General features: G+C 36.8%; 1 protein-coding gene across 1 annotated transcript in view; it reads left to right on the top strand.

Moving 5' to 3' along the window:
• Sec8 (exocyst complex component secretory 8) overlaps nt 1-22,693 on the top strand; it is a 416,647-nt gene that overhangs the window by 144,724 nt on the left and 249,230 nt on the right. Inside the window, exon 10 of the mRNA XM_090385352.1 lies at nt 15,189-15,422. Coding sequence (XP_090241478.1) covers nt 15,189-15,422 — 234 coding nt within the window. The remainder of the gene's footprint in view (nt 1-15,188; nt 15,423-22,693) is intronic.

Raw genomic sequence — 22,693 nt, 5'->3', positions numbered from 1 at the left:
AAGTGTAAATGTCTTATTATGGATGACTCTGGACTGCCCCAGATTGATTGGAATAAGTGTGTGGGGAGTAATTCACCATGGGGAAAATTTTTTTTAAAATAAACTAGATATAGTTTTTTAAAAAATAAACTGGTATTTGTACAAGCACATTAGAAATAATACTAAGGGTGAGAACATTCTTCATTAATATTACTCACAAATCAGATGTCATTACAGGGCTTAAAGTATAGGAACTATTGGCAGGTAGTGATCATGCAGTCATTAGTTAGGAGATGAAGAAAGATATTGCAGTAGTTAAAGGTAAAGGCACGGGTTTTAATTTCATAAGAGAGGCAATGACAGTTTAAGGCACCATATGGCATCTACTAATTGATCGGATTGCACAGAGAGAGAGGGGGGCAGATTCATTTGAACTATGGAGTACCTTTAAAGCAAAAAATCAGAGAAGTCATAAACATATATATATCATTAAGAAAATATTGTACGAGGAGCACACTGAAATGATGAATATGGAGTTAGCCATTCTAATAGAACAGAAAAAGATAGCTTGGGATTGTTACAGAGGGACAAAAAGTATTGAGGCATACAACAGCTGCAGATTTATCCGTAATAGTACCACATATAAGATTAGTGAGGCCGAGGCTGTGTATGGGGAAGCACTGGCTGAGAGAGCAAATAATTGGGACAAGGAATTTTTCATGTATATGAATACAATGAAGAGGAAAGTGAATCATATCAGATACCTGTGTACTGGGTGTGGAAAAGTCTTAGACAACCCAGCTGATGTTGTGGATGAATAGAACAGGATTGCAGATGAATTGCATTGGCCTTTACTGAAGAAAGACACTTCATGCTGAGAAGAGGCTGTGAAATTAAGGCTGAGTCATATGATATTAGTGATTTCCAAAATACACTTGACTGTTTATTCGAAAAATTTTCGAGCATGAAGGCAAGTAATATTCCCAGAGTTGATGGCATATACCTAGTAATTTTGAGGGAGGCTGCTGGAGAGTGTATTGAACCATTGAGGTTAATTATGAGGAGAGACTCCTTTGAATTGAGAAGTGCCAGTATATTTCCAATACTTTTTGGCAATTCTAAGAGTGAAATTGGTAAATACAGAATGGTTAGTCTGACCAGTGGTAGGGAAAATCTTAGAGGCAATGATTAAGAGCACATTAAGATAGAAATGGAATTCTGAATAACACACAACATGGTTTTTGTTAAGAGAAAATCATGTTTAACTGACCTAGTAAGTTATTTTGACACAGTTAGGGAACTGTGTCAAAATAGCTGGATGTAGGGAACAATTTTCCCATAGTTTATTTGGATTTTTGTAGAGTATTTGACTCAGTCCTTCATGAGCGGTTACTATATAAGCTGGAACATGTTGGGATTACAGGAAAGATTGATTTCTGGGTGGCTGTGGGGCAGAAGGCAGAGGATCATAATCAATGGATAGTTTTCATATTGTTGTAGCATCAGAAATAGGGTCCCCCAAGGATTGGTTCTTGGACCACTGTTGTTTCTGATTTTCATAAACTAAATTGATAAAGGGTACAATGTCAAAATTTGCAGACAATAAAAATATTGGTAGAGTCATTAATGATCACTGTCAAGCAGCATTCCTTCAGGATGACTTGAACAGACTTCAGAGGTGATCAGAGAAGTGGCAGCTATGTTTTAATGCAGCTAAATGCAAGGTCTTACGCTTGGGGAATAGCAACTCCGAAATAAGTTAAACACTTGGTAAAGTTGATTTAAAAACTCTCTCTCTCTCTCTCTGCCTCTGCATTTCTTTTCCTGGATTCACAACATTACCACCATCACACGCTCCTTTACCTTCATTCTGAGGGGTTTCTGCAATAAAAAGAAATAAATTTAAATATTAATTTAGTTTTAATTTTCTGCAATAAAAATAAATAAATTTAAATTATTTCACAAAAATAGATAGGGACTTCATGGACACCATGTATTTGATCACCGCCACCTATTGGTTCCTTTATCTGAATGGTTATTTACTGGTTCCTTTATCTGAATGGTTATGTTGACTATTATTTAGCATACATATGGTTCCTACTGTCTACAGTAGGAACCATAATATATACAACAGCCTGTTTCTATATAGTCAGCATGAAATAAGTAAACAATAATTAAAAAAAACAATTACACATTCACTGTTTTTGGCCTTTCACAGATATAAGTACATGTTATGACAATTCTTGCCACATATGGACAGTGGCTTTCCCTTTGCCCAGTCATATCCTACAAACTCAACTTTCTCTATCTTATCCTCTTTCCTAGTGAACATCTTTTCTCTTCCAGGTATGCAACATGGAGGACATCTTCCAAGAATTGAAATGCATAATTTAGATCCCAGTGACATTCTTCCTTATTTTGATGTAGTCTCTCTCTCTCTCTCTCTCTCTCTCTCTCTCTCTCTCTCTCTCTCTCTCCACACCAATGTCAATGTTAACTTCACTTTGCAAAGAATGCTCATTGATTGCATTTCCGAGGTCGGATACCATTTTAAACCAGCACACCATACAACTCTGGATGACGTTATTTAACATAATTTCTGCTTCTAGCCACTGGCTTTAGGCACAAATCCTCCTAGCCTCTACCTATAATCAAATTTTTGGACTCTGCCCATGGGTGTCTTAATTTCAGATTATATATATATGACTGCTGTGGAAAATCATATAATAACTCTACTACAGATCCAAATTCAAGCTGTTTGCCAGATCCTTGAAATCTGAGGTTGTCACAGACATTCTCTCAGGTTTGCCAAGCTGGTTTTGCTACCTGTGAGTCTAAAATGCTGACGGAACTGATATTCAGGTGACACTCAAGTCAAGTGGCAATTGGAAAAGTCCAGTCAGTCTGTGACAACCAGATCCTTTGCCTGCACCTTCAAGATGGTGGGACTGTTAGTAACTCTAGGTATACCCCACATGTACAAGTTCTGAAATACGGCACCTAGCATATTGGAAGTGACCACGCAGCTGCGAATCAACATAAGAAGGGGTTGAGGTGCAGCACCCACATCCACCCCATAGAGCAGGGGTTGGCAATCTGTGGCTCTTTAACTTTTAGCCTACATGAAGCAAGGTTTGAAATGGAGTTAGAAGACTTAAAAATCAAGGACATGTGGAGTGCAAGAGTGCCTTAAAACTGAAATTGAGAATTTGGAGAGGTAAAAGGCTGCCCTTGCAATTATACATAAATGGATGCCTATAGATGAGTTGAAAAAGCAAGACCAAATTGTGTTCAATGTGTGGTGTAGCTATTTATATCCAGACGCTTGTATAAATGTGAAAATATTTTTGTTTGGACTTCTCTCACTTTTTTGGTTCGACGAATTTCTGCGGGCAAATATTTTCAAACATGAACAAAAATAAATCAAGAAACCATCTGAACAATGCGAGTCTCTCAGCATGCTTAAAGATGAAAATTACTGCATAATTTGTGATGTTGAGAGATTCGCTGAAAAAGTTCAGCAAAAGTGACATTAATTAGAAATATTATTAATAAGTAATATTTCAAAAAATATATTTTTTTAATAAAACACCTTCCCACTCTATTCCATTTCTTAAAAAACTCCCTTCCGGCTTGAGCTGAATTGCGGCTCTTTGGATTCTTCTTTTTTTTTTAATTAAGTTGTATTTTTATCAAAAAGGTTGCTGACCCCTGCCATAGAGGAATGCCGTCTCTCTGTTACCAGGCAATACTGATGGTAGATTACTCTCATCAATTGGTGCAAAACTACCACTTTGCTTATTGGACACTTGAAGTGATCGAACCCATGTTTAGTCTCCAGAGCAAAGCTCTGGCAACCCCCATCTCTTCCATCATGTGGTATGATTGATGTCTTTTGAGGTTATGATGGACGTCATAGCGAGATTCAATCTTCCTTATATTTTGAGAGTACAGCTCTAAAACAGTGTTTGTAGGCAAGACTCTAGATAGTCTACTGGATCGAACGTATTGGTAACTCTTTAGGAGCCATCCAGATCGGCTACTTTATAATGTCTCTGCTTCTACTCTGCCAGATAGTGATTGGAGGGAGTTGTGTGTGTGTAGGGGGGGGACATTGTCGAGGCCACGTTATGTCAAGGAGCTGGATATATTCTTGTCATGTGTACACTATATCCAACAATTTTCTTGTCATGTGTACACTATATCCAACAATTTCATTATTTTATACAGCATGTCCTCTCCAACTTTTCTTACTATTGAATACATCACAGTTGTCAAACTAATAAAACAAACTTATCTGTGAAAAGATCTAATCCTCCCAAATACTTCCTCATTCATTTCACAAATATATACGGTCTCAGTTCTAATCTCAATGTTGTCCATTTTCCCTTAGTCTGCCAAAGCCTATGTACTTTTTCTGACAGAATCCCAGTTATCGGTTGATTCAACCACTGCTCATCTCAGTTGTCTTAATTATTTGATGTATGATTTCTTTCGCTTCAAAGGTGGAACTTGTGCACATGCATGTTCTGATATTCCCTGTCAGACTTAAAAATATCTTAATATAGTACTAATAAAATAATTTGGAATCTCTCTTTTCGATCTTCTCTGACTTAAAATCTCTGTTGCCTCTTATTGTTCTCCCAGCTCCATTAATCACTTGGAAATCTTTGACTTCCAATCCGGGTTCAAGCCAGTGCCCACCAAATACAGAGGATGCGGAAAGGTCAGGGAATGACCGCCGCATATCCCCGGAGCAATATGGCCTTGGTTGCTAATGCTCCTAAAAACCAAATAACAAACAAACAAACAAACAGACTTCCAGTCCTTCTAAAACTCAGTCCTGTCTTATCTTACAAAAAGGATACTTCTGCTCCTATGCTTACCTTCAATGACACTGATTTCTATTAGCTATTACCCCGACTTCTAATATCTCTTGGCATTAGCACATTACAATATTGCTTCTTCTGCATCTAAAAAAAATGGGTTTTCTTTTATTCCAAACAGTGTCTACTCTGTACAAATCACGAATCTGTCCTACCATGGAATATTGTTCACACACATGGGGTGGTTTACCCAAAACCTCTCAAGCTTGTAGATTCCATTCAAAAGAGGGCAGTTAAGTTAATTAATAACTCATCTCTAACAGTCTCTCCACTCTCTGTTTCATAGATGCATGCCTTTTCTATAGATACTTCCATGGGTGCTGTTCTTCTGTAATTCCCACTCTCTCTTCCAAAGCAGTCCGAACATGTTCTGCAACTAGTCAACATACTTTTATTGTCCAACTTCAAACTCACAGAATCACCTTTTCTTCTTTCTCATTTATTCATTCAACTTTCGTGTTCTGGGAAAACTTCACTCCACACGTATTTCCTGAAAATTACAATTTACAGAAATTCAAGTCTAGTGTAAACAAGTATTTAGCATATGTAGAGGCATATGATGCAAGGAAGCAAGTTTATATACCATCAGCAAAAAAAAAAAAAAAAAAAAACTACCCCATTTCACCCATCCATTCACTCCAAATGTTTGTATAGTTCTGCCTTGAACTTATTTGAGTTGTCGATCTCTGCTGCAACAGATGGAAGTTTGTTCTAACAATCAACCACCTGCTGGCTAAAGGCAAATTTCCGCACATCTATTCTACAACTGTCTTTCCTCAATTTGCATTTATGTCCCCTCAGGTGAGTAATTTGAGCAAGAGGAAGAATCCCATCAGCATTGGGCTTGCTTAAACCATTCAAGGCCTTTACACCTCAATCAGATCACCTCGAAGGTGCCTATTCTCCAGATGTTGCAATTTGCATAACTTAAGCCTTTCTTGGTAACAGCAACCCTTTGTTCCATTCACCAGTCTTGTTGTCCTTCTCTGTACTCATTCCAGCAGCTCTTATTTCAGCATCTTCTCAACTTTCAGCCCATGTATGGTACTAAGTACTATAGGTTTTAATACCTCTCATGTTTGGGGATTGCATTAAAATAAAAAATATGCAGATGATGTTCTTGTCATAGTGCCCAAAACTATAATTGATGTCTCCTAACAGAATTTAATTCCTTTCATCCCCAAGACTGTAACACTCCCTTGAGGTTGACTCTGATTGTTGCATAATCTTTTTAAATCTTGTCATCAACAAATATTGTACATTTCTCTATGCCTGTCTACGGCAAACCCACACATTCATGCAGGTATTAAATGCTAAGAAATGTTGCTCTTGCTGGTGGCTCCTCCTCAGTAATAAAGAGGTAATTGCCTGGGCTGTCAAACCATTCTCTGCACTATATTAGTTTAACCTTCCAGGAAACCATAACATTTTGTCCATTCCCTTTTGCAGCTCCTTGGCATGCAGAATAGAAAATGTCTTCAAACAAACTGATATAAAAGTGTTTTTCTCTTGTTATGCCATAGTTGTCTCTATGTTTTAAAATCTCTGCAAACCTAGTTTCTGTATTAGCGAGTTAAATAATATGGTGTAATTTATTGATTGCCAGCACGGCTGCCCAGCAAAATACATGTGTGTTTATCCATGAATTTGGCTCTGTTTAGAAATCTCTTGCAGACGTAGTTAGAGCAAGTTAAACAACGTAGTGTATCTACTTCATTTGGAAAGAATGCTACATATGTTTAGCATTCTTTCCAAATTATTTTCATAGATTAAATTCAGATAATTCTAAATAAAATCAAATTCATTAATGGCCAATCTGGTACAGAGTCATCAGTTCACGTGGCCAGCCCATGCACTTTTAGTAACCCTTCCCATGCTTATCCTTGCAGAGTGATTTACAGTGTTAATGGTGACCTTGAAAAGACCATTGCTCTTCTTGCCGTTTTACTTCTGATTTTAATTTCCTCTCTCTCTCTCTCTCTCTCTCTCTCTCTCTCTCTCTCTCTCTCTCTCTCTCTTTTCCCATGTCAAATAAGTACATGCTCCAGTGAGGTGCACTTCATGGACACACTTTTCCATTCCTTAGTTTATCCTCACTTTCTTCCATGGAATTTTAAATAAGCAATATCAAGAGGCAAATTATCTTTGTAAAAGTTTTATTTCATTTATGATTATTCTGTATTTTTAATTTTATTTACTTTTTATATTTTTAGTAGGTTGACTTGAAAGTAGTTTAGTAGTTTAAATTGAATGAAGTGCATTTTTTTATCGTAATTTGTTTTAGTTTGCGGTAGTTCCTTTAACATGTTGGACCTACAACTTATGTGGTCGAGACCCGCTAATATTCATAAAATCAGACAGATGCTGAACTATCGTGATTTTCTCTTATAGAGAATCTGAGTATTCATTTTGTATTTAAATCAATGTTTTGAAATTTAACCAAATCAAAAATAAAAATAATAAGTGGGATATTAAGATTATACCCGAAGCTGCGGGTAATCTTCTCCCATTATAATTTCAATTATTTGCCATGCATGGATTTAGGGTAAAAGCTTGTTTTTATTCCTTTGTCTTGTTGCAAGGTTCTTCTCTTCATTTGAGCAGGTCTTTGAAACCAATTCCATCTATTCTGATTATATCTTACGTGGATACTGTTATTCCTGGAAAATATCTGAGGTAAGAGATTTCCTGACTTAAAATATAATCTTAATAACCCATTTATTATTTTTATTTTTGATTTGGTTAAATTTCAAAACATTAAATTCAAAATGAGGATTCAGATTCTCTACAAGAGAAAATCACAATAGTTTAGCATCTGTCCGATTTTACGAATATTAGCGGGTCTCGACCACATAAGTCGTATGTCCAACAATTTTTTTTTTTTTTTTTATGTAAACCCCAAACACGAGAGGTATTAGAACCTATAGTACTTAGTACCGTGCTTGGGTTGAGTAAAGTTTCGAGACAACAGGATTCCCATAATGTTTTTATACTAGTTCCTTTAACATGTTATAATAGTCTTTAATTTTGTAAATCATTATGAGTTTATTATCTCAGTGTAATTTCAAAATAGGAGAAATAAGAGTGAAATTTAGAAATGGCATTTATTGAAATAAAAGAGAATTTTTCATTAATTTAGTGGCCAGAACATCAAGCGTTGTCTTTAGTGAGTGATAGACGGGCATTAAGATATTTTGGGATTTTGTCTTTTTTGTAATTTAACAAAAGTCAATCTAGTATTTTGATTATTATTAGCATTTGGCACTTTGATAACTGCTCTAATTTCCTGACATTTTCTATCGAGATTTAAAAGACCCATGCCCTGCCTACCGTTTTATTTATTTTTTTATTTTTGCTGATGCTGCATAAGCTCATACACTTGCTTTCTTGCATCACATGCCACAACTACTACTACTTTCCCCATTTTAACGTTGAAAACCTTAGTGAGTTTATCCCATTATAATTCTGAAATGGAGGGGAAATAAAAGAAAATTTAGAAGTGACAGTTATTGAAGTAAAACAGAACCAATTTATCAATAATTTAGTGGTCAAATTGGCTGGGGCTTTTGTGAACAATTCCAAAGGAAAAAGTTTCAATAGATCCAAAACCATTTCAGTGTTATTAAATAACAGAGAAAACAGTCCTAGACATAATGGATACATGTGACCTAGACATGGATACACAATGGAGAAGAGGTTTTTTTACTCTTATAATTTTGAAGCTGAAAGACAGTGCGCAATGATCTGAATAAATGCTTTTCATTACTTAATAATTCTAATATTCCCAGTACATGACAGATTGAGTGGTTGATTTTCTCTAATGGGAGTGGAAATAATTGAGTACATTGTGTACGTAATAATTAAGTACATTGTGCTTTACAGAGATATTAAATAGGTTTAAGAGATATTAAATAGCATTTGTTAGCTTCTTATTTTGAATTTAACTAGAGATTTTTGGAAGTTACAACTCCCAATGTTGCTGCCAATATTGTTGAACTAGCCGCCATATTGTAGTCGATAGGAAATAGCGTAACGTATGTATATCTCAAACTGATAGTGTAAGGTATAAAGTAAAACTAGATAGTGTAATACGAAGTATTAGGAATCTGTTAGTTTATTATAGTATTATCAATTAATCAAAAATATTATTAATCTTATTAAATTTCATTGTTAATTAAATTGTATTTAAACGGAAATCATGACCCGGAGTAGAGCTACGAAGCAAAGATCACAGACTAGCGAGAGTGCTGTGACTTGGGGGAAAAATGAAGGAGGCGATTATCCAACGCATCACAGACTCAAAAAATATGTGAAATGTTTACCAACCTTTATAAAACAGGACATGATCTAGCCAAGGAGGATGCCTTTGTTTGTGCAAGGTGTCTAGAGTGTCAAGAAATTAGGTGCCAACTCAGCATTTTGATGGGTGTCATGAGAACTTGAGGTGTATGGTAAATGCCCTCGAAGAAATTAATGAGGGGCCCATCAAGCTCTCAGCTGCCCAGCTCAACGCCAGAGCGCACTCCTGTGCATCAGGCAACACAGAGGCAATCTCCAAGGCAGAATGTGCTGGTCCCAAAGGAACTAGTTATTGTTGGTGACTCTTATTTTCAGGGAGATTGGAATATACTATATTCTATGCAAAAAGGATAGGTGGAACAGGACCAGGGTATGTCTGCCAGGTGCAAAAGTTGATGACGTTGTAGAGCAGATACCTTTTAAGGGCACAAAAGGTGATATTGTTGTAGACGTTGTAACTAATGTCATTAAGAATAAGAGATCTGCAGATTTACTCAAGTACAGGTCAATGTTGAGAAAAAGTCGCGAGTTAGAGGGTTGAATGTGAACGTGTTTGCAATTCTGCCCAGACACGATAGGAGGGAGTATATGAAGAGAGCCTTGTCGATCAGTTTGGCCCTGGAGAGATTGTGCAAGGCTCAAGGGGTAAAATTTTTTTCAGCCTGGTCTGTGCTTGTTGACAGGAGAGACTGCTAATATAGGGATGGGGTACACTTAAATAGAAAGGGTGCAAGAATATTTGCTGATGCTATCGAGGCAGTGTTAGGTGGGTTGGAAAACTGCTAGCTTGGGAGAGGGGGAGATACACAGACTAAAAGGTTAACAGTGGCCGCAGGCAGAGGCAAAAGTGATTCTTGCAATGTTTCTATTAGAATGAGCAACAGCCTGGAAAGCAAGGTAATGGAGATTTCCAGGACTGCTGGGAGTCATAGTGAAACAAGTAAATACATGGGCTGTGTTAGGGTAACTAAGAGTAGGAACAGGTACATGTACACCAGTGCTAGGAGTATAGTTAATAAATTTGATGATCTTGAAGTGCTAGTCAAGACATCAAAGGCTGATATTGTTGAGATATCAGAGACATGGTGTCACACAGATAAAAGCAGTGCAGAATTGGAATTTGGGGAGTACAATGTGTACAGAAAGGATAGACAGGACAGGAAGGGAGGAGGCTATGCTGTTAATTAAGAAACATAAAATTTCAGTAAGTGCATCCAATTGATGTTGGTGGACAATGCAATGTTGAGTCTGTTTGTTGTGACATAAGCACTGGGAAAGGAAAAATGAGAGTAGGTGTGTGTTATAGGTGTAATAAATTTGATGAGTATAATGTGCAGAGAAAGAGTGGGCCAGTAAATCAGAATGTCTTATAATGGGGGATTTTAACTTTCCAGATATTGACTGGAACTTGTGTGTTGGACACTCGCACACTAGCAAGACTTTTGTGGATTTATTGGATGACTGTTTTCTACAGCAACATGTTCGAGAGGCAAGTAATACTCTTAATCTGATTATCAGCAGTGATTATTCATGCATTAAGAATTTGCAGATAAAGGAACCACTGGGCGATAGTGATCACAATGTATTGATGTGGGAATTACTTAAAGATGTAACTACCATCAAGGCTAAAGGGAAGGGCTTTTGCTTTTGTAAAGGTGACTACTGGGGTCTCAGACAGTTTTTAAATTCTGTACAGTGGGATCAACTGATGATGTTACCAACATTGAATTCTGAATGGGAAGCCTTCAGGCACATAATTTTGGTGGCTACTAGGCTTTTCATTCCAACTAAGAAATACTGTTCAAGGTTTAGGCCTAAATGGATGTCAGATGAATTAATGAGGCTCTTGGCAGAAAAGAAAACTGTATGGGATGCATATAAATTATCAGGTGACACAGAAGCCTGTGGCAGATATAAACTAGTCTGTAATCAATTCACAAAGGAGGTCAGGCAGGCAAAGGCAGATTACAAGAAATCTTTGGCAAAGGATGCAAAGAAAAACAGCAAAGAGTTCTTTACTTATGTAAACTCTAGAAGGAAAGCGTTGAATCAGGTTGTAGCACTTAACATAGATGGGTTGACTATTGATGATCATGCTCAGGTAGCTGGTAAAATGAATGAGTATTTTTACCTCTACATTCACACATGAGGAGTTTTTCAATGAGAGGAGTGCCAGAAGTTTATCAAACTCTAACAGGGAGCTTAATGACTTTGTAATAACTGAGAGCAAAGTGGAGGAGAAATTGTTGAAGTTAAACATGAAAAAGGCACCTGGGATGGACGAGATCTATCCAGTTATATTAAAGGAGGCAGCAAATGAAGTAAGCAAACCCTTAGCCATAATTATGAGTGCTTCCTTGGACTCAGGGGAGGTCCCCATGGACTGGAGGTGTGCAAATATATCACCAATTCACAAAGTGGGTTTAAAAGGTAACTATAAACCTGTTAGTTTAATTTGTGTTCTGGGGAAAATAATGGAATCACTGATTAAAGAAACATTGCAGGATCATCTAGACAAGATTGCAGTAATAGTTAAGATACAGCATGGGTTTGTTAAAGGGAGGTCTTGTCTGACCAATTTGATTGGATACTATGATGTGGTCACAAAGGAACTGAATGCCAAAAATAATTTTGATATCATATACTTGGATTTCAGGAAAGCTTTTAATACTGTTGCACATGGAAGACTGCTGTACAAATTGGAGAGATATGGCATTAAGGGTAAGTTGCTGCAATGGATAAAGCGATGATTGAGTGGGGGAACACAGAGAGTGGTAATCAATGGACACTGCTCTTCATGGACAAATGTTATTAGTGGAGTTCCCCAGGGTTCGGTGTTGGGCCCATTGTTGTTTTGTATATTTATCAATGTTATTGATGAAGGTATATTAGGTTTAATGTCCAAGTTTGCAGATGATACAAGGGTTTACAGGGTTGTTAACGACAGTGTAGACAGAATATTACTCCAACTGGATCTAGATAAGTTGGGGAAATGGGCTGAGAAGTGGGAACTGAAGTTTAACATTGACAAATGCAAAGTACTGCATATGGGTAGCAGTAACTTAAGAGAAACGTACCAACTGTGTGGTACTACACTCAGGGAAATGGAAAGTGAAAAAGACCTGGGGGTAATTGTGCAGTCAAATATGAAGTTTGCTGAGCAGTGCAGATGGGCTGCCAGGGCAGGTCATGGAATCTTGTCAGTGATACATAAGAATTTTGCTAGCAGGGGCAGGGAGGTGATTATCTCGTTATACAAGGCAATGGTCAGGCCACACCTAGAGTACTGTGTATAGGTTTGGAGGCCTCATTTTAGGAAGGATGTAGAGTTGCTAGAACGAGTACAAAGAACGGCAACAAGATTGGTGAGGGGAACAAAGGGGGTGCCCTTACCAAGAAAGTCTTAAGTTCTGCAAATTGCAGCACCTGGAGAGTAGGCACTTGCAAGTAATCTGATTGAGGTGTATAACGCCTTGAATGGGTTGAGCAAGCTGAATGCTGATGGGATTCTTCTTCTTACTCAGATTAAGAATCTGAGGGGACACAGTTTCGAATTGAGGAAAGACAGTTGTAGAATAGATGTGCAGAAATTTATCTTTAGCCAGAGGGTAGGTGATTGATGGAACAGACTTCCATCTTTTGTTGTGGAAGTTGATAGCCGAAATAAATTTAAGGCTGAGATGGACAGGCATTTGGAACAAATTTAGAGGTGAAATGTTTTTTTTTTTTTTTTTGGCTGATGCTGCATAACTTGCTTTCCTGCATCATATGCCTCTGCTAATTCTAATTTTGGAGAGAGGTCAAGGCCATCTATGTGTTTGTCTATTGCATTTTGCTGTTCATTCTTTAGCAGAATGAATAGATTGAAATCGCCATAATAGAAGTACATTTTCGGATTCTACAATAGTATTATCTATGTAATGAAATCTTCACACACCTCATTATCAATATTAGGAGTGAAGTATACATTAATAATGTTTCAAAAAAATTCATACCTTATTTTAATCTCAACAGCTTGAAGTCCTCTGTGATGGTAATAGTGGTTTTGCTACTTTTCACTCATTTGGAGGGGTCAGGACTCAATCTTCACCCTGTGAAGATTGAGTCCTCTTATAGACTGGAGGAATTTGTTAAGGCCTTATGAATTCAGGCTGATTTCAGGTGGAGGAGTAGGATTCCCTACCATGAGGTATTCTGTTTTTTGCCATGTAAGTTTTGTGCAGATTGAGGGTACATTGCCTGCAGCATGTTTACGAGACACTGAAATACATCATTCCACCAGTATGACTTGCATTTCTTTTTATCTAGGGGTGTTGGACAGTATATCTAGGACCCTGCAAAAGTTACAATATTTATAATACAAATGAGGAACATTGTGAACTGTATTCCCATCTTCTCTAAAACACCCATACCAAACAGTGAAAAGGAATGGTGTCATTTAACACATTCTCTGTATAGATTGTAACAGTCTACATTGGTGAGACAATTTGTTGTCTGGAGGACTGCCTGAAAGAACATCTAATGCTATTGAGACAGCCTACTTCATCTGATAGTAGGTTATGCACAGAATTTTAAAATTTGCTGCTGGTTAGAAGCCACACCCTGTTTTTGAATCATTGTTGTGTGAGGTGGGCAAGACTCCCCCCCAATGACCATTGACCCATAATTTTACAGCTTTTTTTTCCATCCTTTATCCTCTTTCTTTCCATTTCTTCTTTAATCAGAGAATACTTCTCTGCTTTCCCCACCCTTGCTAACACACTCACAGTAGCATTCCCACTCTTTCTTCCCTCCCTCACTGATTCATAGACAGTGTTGGCCTCCTACTGCTTCTGCATTGGAAATAATGTTGTCCCCTCCATGATTTTTTTTTTTTTTTGTGGAGGGGGGGAGACATGGTCTCCTGACCACTGGTGTATACAGTATATATCCTCAACCCTTAACAACTAGTTGTTAAAGCTTCTGTTTAGAAGTCAAAAGCTAGTATTGATTTTGTGTTTTTATCATATTTATTATTGATATATTTTTAATGTTTTTAACCAGTTTATTTTAATTCTAGTATTTGCAGTTGTCATTGTTTTAATTTGTATATCAGTGATGATGGCATTCCTCTTCTTGCTAAGATCACACGCATGAGGAAGGATAGTTGTAGAATAGATGTGAGGAAGTTTGGCTTCAGCCAGTGGGTGGTTGATTGTAGTAACAAACTTTTATCTGTAATTGTGGAAGTGGGTAGTTTGAGTGTAGTTATTCTATGCTAGATTTGTTGTTAATCATTCTGCTCCTAGAGAAAAAAAAAAAAACAGCTCCTTTGGTTCACCACGACAGTGTATTGCCACATCATCTTGAGATTATGGCAGTTCCTACGTAAGCAATTGCCTGATCATTGGATAGTGTAGATGACCTATTCCCATCTCTTATTTTCTTGATCTATTCCCTTTCGCTCAGTTTTTTCCTCTGGGGCTGTGTTAAGAAGTTTGTTTTGCCACACTACAACAACTTTTGATAATTTGAATGTTTGAGCATATGTGAGATGTTGAAAATTTCAGTATCATTTTTATTTTCTTATAATAAACTTTTAAAATTAGGAAAATCATTTGTAATTATCCTGTGTATAATTTGTGTAAGTCAGAATAAATCTTGACTAAATCTGGAATATAAATAACCTAGAGTATTTATCTTAAAATTCTAAATATATCTCTCACATGTATCTGTTGCTCACCTAAAACTGATAGAATTCATTGTTTACTTGCTATTTAAATTAAGTAAAGGGCATAGAAAGTGAAAATGTTCTCTAAAGGTCTTATCCCTAAAGTGAATAAATGAAAGAACTTATAGTTTCTGAGTTTATATTTAAACAAATAGTTCGACTCATAGGTACATTGCTGGAAGTGTTGCATGAAATCAAAAGATTTGTTCTTACTTATATTCAGATTCTGAAAATTTAGGCATTTATGCTATTTTGAAGTTTTATTTTTCTCTTTGTTAGAAATGTTACTTTCTTAATTACATGTTATTTTATAGATAATCAAGGAAAGAAGTCAAAGGGAATTATTAGCTATAATAAGAAGAACTTCACAGCAGGTGCTGGATAATGTCCAGATCATTGTACCTCCTACATCAGGACATGTAATTCCCAGTTTGACACAGGCTCATGGGCAACCTCATCTTTTAGAGCTTTTGGAGCTAGTGTTTGAACAGTTCCGTTGTGTCGCAAGTGCACATTATTGTGTACTCACTAATATGAAACGATTATTTGTAAGTTTATTGTTGTAAACTTTCATCAAATATATAAATAAATTTTATATTAAGAAAGGTTAAGAAATATTATAAAAAATATGAATTTTAAATATGTTTAGGAAAAATGATTAATTTAAGGAGACCAATTTCCTATAGAGAAGTCGCATAAAGATCGCATGAACCGGGAATAGCCACAAAAACACTTTGTAAGCATGTTAAGTATCCCAAATATTTTTGGATTTGACAATAGACATAACTTATGTAGTGAAATTGGCTTATAAAATTAGCTGGAATCAACATATAGCACACAATATAAATTTAGAAAGGAGTGTGGCAACATTTAATAGCTAAGGGTGTGAATAAAATTTAAACTGAATGATTAATTGCATATATGTGCTGCTGCTGCTGCTGGTTATTGTGTCACTAGCCTTTCATTTGTGCTCTTTTTTGTGTAATTTTTAGTTGTATTAATAAACCTACAATATTACCCTAGTTTTGTACTTATTATTCAATTGCGTAGTTTCTTTTCTCTGCCTTATGATATCATACACAAGGCTTCTGTGTGATAATATCTGTATTATCACACAGAATATTATGATATTATCATAAGGCATATTATCATAATACAGTGTGATATTATCATCACACTGTATGATAATATCACAAGATATTATGATAATATCATAATATCTTGTGATATTATCATACACAAGGTAGTTCTTTCTAGATTGTTGTCCTACCAACAAAGGTCTTGTGTTGCTTGTCCCCCACTGCTGTCACTCATCTCCTAAACTATACCTGACAGTATGGGGTTCAAGAGTAAGGTTCAGAAGAAGTACTTGTCTAACATCTTCCAATAAATATACTGCACAGGCTCTCCCCATGTCAGTTCTGGACTCTTGACCCTTTCCATGCCCCACCATTGTCTTACTCTGTCTTTACCTGCTACAAACTGTATCTATTGACCACATGTAGGTTGTGTATTATTGTCTCTAGTGTTAAGATATACTGCACTGACTTCACTGTCAGAATTTCTGTAGTTCAAAGAATAGACTATCAGAACTTAATGCCTTTCCTTTTTCTTCAACTTCCATATCTGTTGTCTTTTCAAGACCTGGCTAAGGGAGGTTACTTTTGATGTTATTCTTCCCAGTAATGCAGGTTATAAATTCTGTGTGAATTTATAATTTATAAATAATGGCAATTATTTAACAGTGCAGTTAAAAAGGGAGCAGGATATGGTAATTGTATTAATAAAAGAGTGCTTTGTTGTGTTCAAATTTATATGCTAAGCATTTACTCTTTTTGAAGCCATTCTAATGGAATGCAACCTAGGGCTATTTTGCTTAAATGTTATGACTGTTATATTCCCCTGACTTAGAAGAACATATTTTGTAGACATGATTGCTTGGCTTATTGTACATCTTCATTTGAAAATTAGCAGTATTATTTTTGATGACATTAATTTAAGTGAAGTTGTTAAATTTCTTACTAGATCGGAAAAGACTCTTGATCTGTTACTCATGAATATAACCAGTTTCTCCTTCTGTAGCTGAGACCTTCCTTCTGTCTCTGATGATCTTCCCACATTGGCCTTATCTTAAAAATTCAGAGCTGATGTTTCCACCTTAGCCTTATCTTAAAAATTCAGAGCTCCTTTTTATCTCAAGTGAAGAATAACCTATCATTGTTCTGTTAAAAATAAACTTTCCTCCAAAATTCTTAAATATTTCAGTAACATTAGAACATCTTAATATTTTACCTTGGTTAGGTATGTTAAGTTTGTTTGTTGTTATTTGGTTTTTAGGAGCATTAGCAACTAAGGCCATATTGCTCTGGGTATATGTGGTGGTCATTCCCTGACCTTTCCGCATCCTCCGTATTTGGTGGTCACGAGCTCGAATTTCGGTCTAATCAAGAAGCGTGTGCCATGCACCGCTGCTCCTGCCCACCTGGCTACGGAGGCGCCTCGGTATGTTAAGTGCTGAAGTGACTAAAGACTGAGGCATCAGTGTGTATTGTCAGTAATTGCATGTATTTTTCAGTCTGTTTGTTGTTTGCTTCTTGCCTGCTTGATTTTGCATTTACTCTGCTGTCAAAATGGTTGTCCTGCATTCCTGCTTCTAAGGTGACAACAATTTCCAAATGCTGGTGGGATGATTAATTGAATTCTTTTCTTTTAAGCAAAAGTGCTTTACGGCAAAATATAAAGCTCTCACAGACAGTAACTGTCATCTACATACTCATGTCTGTGCAATATTCTCTCTCTCTCAAAAAAGAAAACAGATATTCCAAATTCTTAAGGGTCCTACTTTCCTTCTTGTAAAAAGATTTTGTCCTTTGGGACTGATCACTTCCCTTTGCTTATCTCTTTGCATGGCTTGAATATGTAGGCAGGATTAGCAAACTTTCCTCTCTTCACTATCTGTCTGTTTTCCTCTCATTCTTTTGTAGGAGTCTTATATCTAATTTTTCTTTTAATGCTTCTGATCTCAAAAGTACCATTAAAATCTATCACTCTTGTGCTGTGGGCCCAACGGTATCCCTGACTTTGTTGTATAACTTGCTCTTTGCTTACATTTTAGAATAGTTATTCTCTCTCTCTCTGTTTTATCTTTGCTATTTCGAAAGGTTGAGCAGATGGGCTGAGAGGTGGCAAATGAAGTTTAACATTGACAAATGTAAAGTACTACATATGGGAAACAGCAACCCCAGAGCAACGTATCAACTCTGTGGTACTACACTGACAGTGGTAGAGAATGAAAGGGACCTGGGGGTGGTTGTGCAGGCAGATATGAAGTTTTCTGGGCAGTGCAGACGGGCTGCAAGAGTAGCTCATGGTGTATTGTCGATGATATATAGGAATTTTTCTAGCAGGGATAAGGAGGTGATTATTCCCTTGTATAAGGCAATGGTCAGACCACACCTAGAGCTAGAGTACTGTATACAGGTCTGGAGGCCTCATTTCAAGAAGGATGTAGAGATGCTGGAACGAGTACAGAGAAGGGCAACAAGATTAGTGAATGGAACAAAGGGGTGCTCTTACGAAGAAAGGCTTAAGTTTTGCAAATTACAGTGTCTGGAGACTAGCCACCGGCGAGGTGATCTGATAGAGGTGTATAAAGCCTTGAATGGTTTGAGCATGCTCAATGCTGATGGGATTCTTCCTCTTGCTCAGAATAATCACCTGAGAGGGCATAAATTCAAATTGAGGGAAGACAGATGTAGGATAGACGTGCGGAAATTTGCCTTTAGCCAGCGGGTGGTTGGTTGGTGGAATAAACTTCCATCCCTTGTCGTGGAAGTTGATAGCCTAAATAAGTTTAAGGCTCAGCTGGACAGGTATTTCGAACGAACAGAGGGGTGAAGTGGAAGTGGTTATTTTTTATTTATTTATTTATTTTTATTATTTTTATTATTTTTATTTTATTTTATTTTATTTTTTTGGCCGATGCTGCATAAGCTTGCTTTCTTGCATCAAATGCCTCTAGTAATTTAACTGAAAATTTTTTTTCTCAATCCTGGTATGATTAATCTTTCTCATTCTTAAAGTCACTAACACTGAACTTTTAAAACACTGGTGGCTTGGGTTCTCCTGAATGTTAAAATAGTTTCAAAGATCCATTCTGCCAGTCTTCTTATCTGAGAAATTCTATCTCCTCTTTTTCTATCACATTCACTGTGTGGTAAAATGGTATCTCTAGCAGGGCTGTGCCGAGCCATTTTCTTACCTGAGTTAAGAATGAAAAATTGCGCCCTCCCCTAAAATATTTAAAACAAATTTTTTTAAATTAAAAAATGGCTCATTTAAAATTTATAGTACACGTTTAATAAAAAAAAATTTAAATTGAGGTTATAAAAATGACAACCAGTGATGCGACAACCATGCTGGCATGCAGAGCTGGGTATCTGTACAGTGGCGTGACAAAGATTGGAATAATCAAAACACAAAATCGAAAATGTTGGCAATTATTTAATCTTTCTTTTACCGCCCCTTCCAGCTTTTAACCTGAGCCAAGAGTCTCGTTTGCCTCACCCTCGGCACGTCTCTGATCTCTACCATCACTAATCTATTATAAACTGCATTCCTTGCATCTTACCATAAACTTATTTAGTTTAACCGATTTAACTTATCCTCTGCATTTGATGGTGTTTGCCAATTGAACAGCATCAAATGCTGTTCTACATAGTATGTAAAAATCTGTATACAATCTTCTGAATAAATCTCACTTTGTTTATTTAATAAGGAAATGAGTTTCCTCAATTTATTTGTTATTGTATGTTATACCAATTTTTGGTTTTTTGGTTTTTTTTAGGAGCATTAGCAACTAAGGCCATATTTCTCTGTGATATGCGGTGGTCATTCCCTGACTTTTCCGCATCCTCCGTATTTGGTGGTGACGGGCTCGAACCCCAGTCTAATCATGAAGCGTGTGCTACGCACTGCTGCTCCTTCCCACCTGGCTACGGAGGCGCCAGTTATACCAACAGTAATATCATTAAATCATTAGTAGTGCTAAAAAAAAATTGCATCACCTCATTTTTTAGGTTCTTTGTCCTTATACTGGTAGCTAATCTTTTAGAAATAACTGAATGAACATATGTAATAACAATACACATATGAAACTATTAATTGCAAAAAAATTGACTTTTATGCCATATTGGTAATTATACAGTGAAATAATTATGTTTCTCCAAAATAACAGAATGTTACATATGGTTCATATAATAACAAAAATTCTATGAAAGTAGCGATGATTAATTTCATTACTTTGCTCATACTATGATGACAAGCAGCTATGTAACCAAAAAAAATGCAACAAAATTCACCCTAATATTTCATCATTGGTCCATCCCTTGCTTTGATGACTGTTGTACATTGTCATTGCATCAACTGGATAAGGTTCTGAATGTATTCCTGGGAAATCAGTATTCCTGAGTGGGAGAAGACAGAGTGGTAATCAATGGACACTGCTCTTCGTGGACTAATGTTATTAGTGGAGTCCCTCAGGGTTCAGTGTTGGGTCCACTGTTGTTTTCTGTATTTATAAATGATATTGATGATGGTATATCAGGTTTAATATCCAAGTTTGCAGACGATACAAAGGTTGGCACGGTTGTTAATGACCGTACACTGCTGCAACAGGATCTAGAAAAGTTGAGCAGATGGACTCAGAGGTGGCAAATGTAGTTTAACATTGACAAATGTAGTTTAACATTGACAAATGTGAAGTACTACATATGGGAAGCAGTAATCCCAGAGTAACGTATCAACTCTGTGGTACCACACTGACAGTGGTAGAGAATGAAAAGGACCTGGGGGTAATTGTGCAGGCAGATATGAAGTTTTCTGTGCAGTGCAGATGGTCTGCAAAGAGTAGCTCATGGTGTCTTGTCAATGATATACCGGAATTTTTCTAGCAGGGATAAGGAGGTGATTATTCCCTTGTATAAGGCAATGGTCAGACCACACCTTGAGTACTGTATACAGGTCTGGAGGCCTCATTTCAAGAAGGATGTAGAGCTGCTGGAACGAGTACAGAGAAGGGCAACAAGATTAGTGAATGGAACAAAGAGTTGCTCTTATGAAGAAAGGCTGAAGTTTTGCAAATTACAGTGTCTGGAGACTAGGCATCTGCAAGGTGATCTGATTGAGGTGTATAAAGCTTTGAATGGTTTGAGCATGCTCAATGCTGATGGGATTCTTCCTCTTGCTCATAATAATCACCTGAGAGGGTATAAATTCAATTTGAGGAAAGACGGTTGTAGGATAGATGTGCAGAAGTTTGCCTTTAGCCAGTGGGTGGTTGATTGCTGAATCAAACTTCCATCTGTCATTGTAGAAGTTGATAGCTTAAATAGATTCAAGGCAGAATTTGACAAACATTTGGAGCGAGTGGATGGGTGAAATAAGTTTTTTTTTTTTTTTTGGCTGATGCTATATAAGCTTGCTTTCTTGCATCATGTGCTAATATCTCATGACGTCAAACACGGATTAATGTCTCCTGCAACTCTCTAAGTATTTTTGGTATCTTTTTCATTACTGGAACCAATTTCGTTCCAATGATTTTCAATTGGATTAAGCTCTGGACTGTTTCCAAGCCCTGTTATTGTGTCAATTGGTTTATCCTTCAGCATTTTTTGCCCCTGTGGACAGTAAAAACAGCAAAATAAATGACATTTATTTAAGCAAGAGTGCGATGTTTCATAAATTTAAAACTTTTGCCAATTTTTTGAAGTAGTATTTAAGGTCTTGGCTCTGTGACATGGAGCAGAGTTGTAATGAAAAATGCAAGTGGCAACAGACACACAGTGATCTCTAATTGTGGGAAGTAATTTTGTCTTGCGAATGTCCTTGTACACCTCAGCATTCACTGAGATGTACAAAGACATTCACAAATTCAAGATGACCAACTTCTCTCTATGAAAGAAAAATACAGAGTCCCACATCGTTTGAGATGCAGTGTGTTTCATAATACAGTCAGGATAAAATTTTTCTCCTCTTCTTCATCTAACAGTCTGCTCACTGTCCGAACCATGCATGTTGAATTTTGATTCATCAGAAAAAATAACACATTTCCACTGATCATTCAGACCAACCAATATACATCAAAAGTGGATTTTTTTATTTTTTTTTGGGCAAGGTACTGCTAATTCTGACAGGAGTAAAGGCATCGACGTATTTTAGTGGTATTTGCCTTTACTCCTCTATCCTGCTGTTTTGAGATCTGTCAATGAGGATCTTCTGTTTTGAACACACAGATGGACCAGAAATCTGTCCTGTGCTGCCGAAGATATTAGTTGATGTCCACCTCCTTTCTTTTTGGTTATACTGCCATTTATGAAAATTTTCTTAATAAATGTGTCACTGTTGACTGATTATAGTGAATCCCTTTAGCTATTGCATGTGTAGAATGTTCCTCTGCATTCAATGTAGTAGCAAAATAAGAGAATGTTCCTGCATTCAATGTAGCAGCATAATAAGTAGAATGTCCCTCTGCATCCAGTGTATCAGCAAATACACAAGGCAGTTCTTGCTAGATTGTTGTTGTAGTAGTAGTAGTAGTAGTGGCACGTGATGCAAGAAAGCAAGTGTAGGAGCTTATGCAGCATCAGCCAAAAAAAAAAAATCACACCATTCCCTCCAAATGCCTGTCCAGTTCCTCCTTAAATTTATTTAACCTATCAACTTCCACAACGACAGATGGAAGTTTGTTCCAGCAATTAACCACTCGCTGGCTAAAGGCAAATTTCCGCACATCTATTCTACATCTATCCTTTCTTAATTT

This window comes from Mastigoproctus giganteus, chromosome 11 (genome assembly GCF_048544385.1).
Source record: "Mastigoproctus giganteus isolate SK-2022 chromosome 11, ASM4854438v1, whole genome shotgun sequence".
NCBI lineage: Eukaryota > Metazoa > Arthropoda > Arachnida > Uropygi > Thelyphonidae > Mastigoproctus > Mastigoproctus giganteus.
The sequence above is the reverse complement of the archived record's forward strand: the minus strand, read 5'-3'. Positions and strand labels throughout refer to the sequence as shown.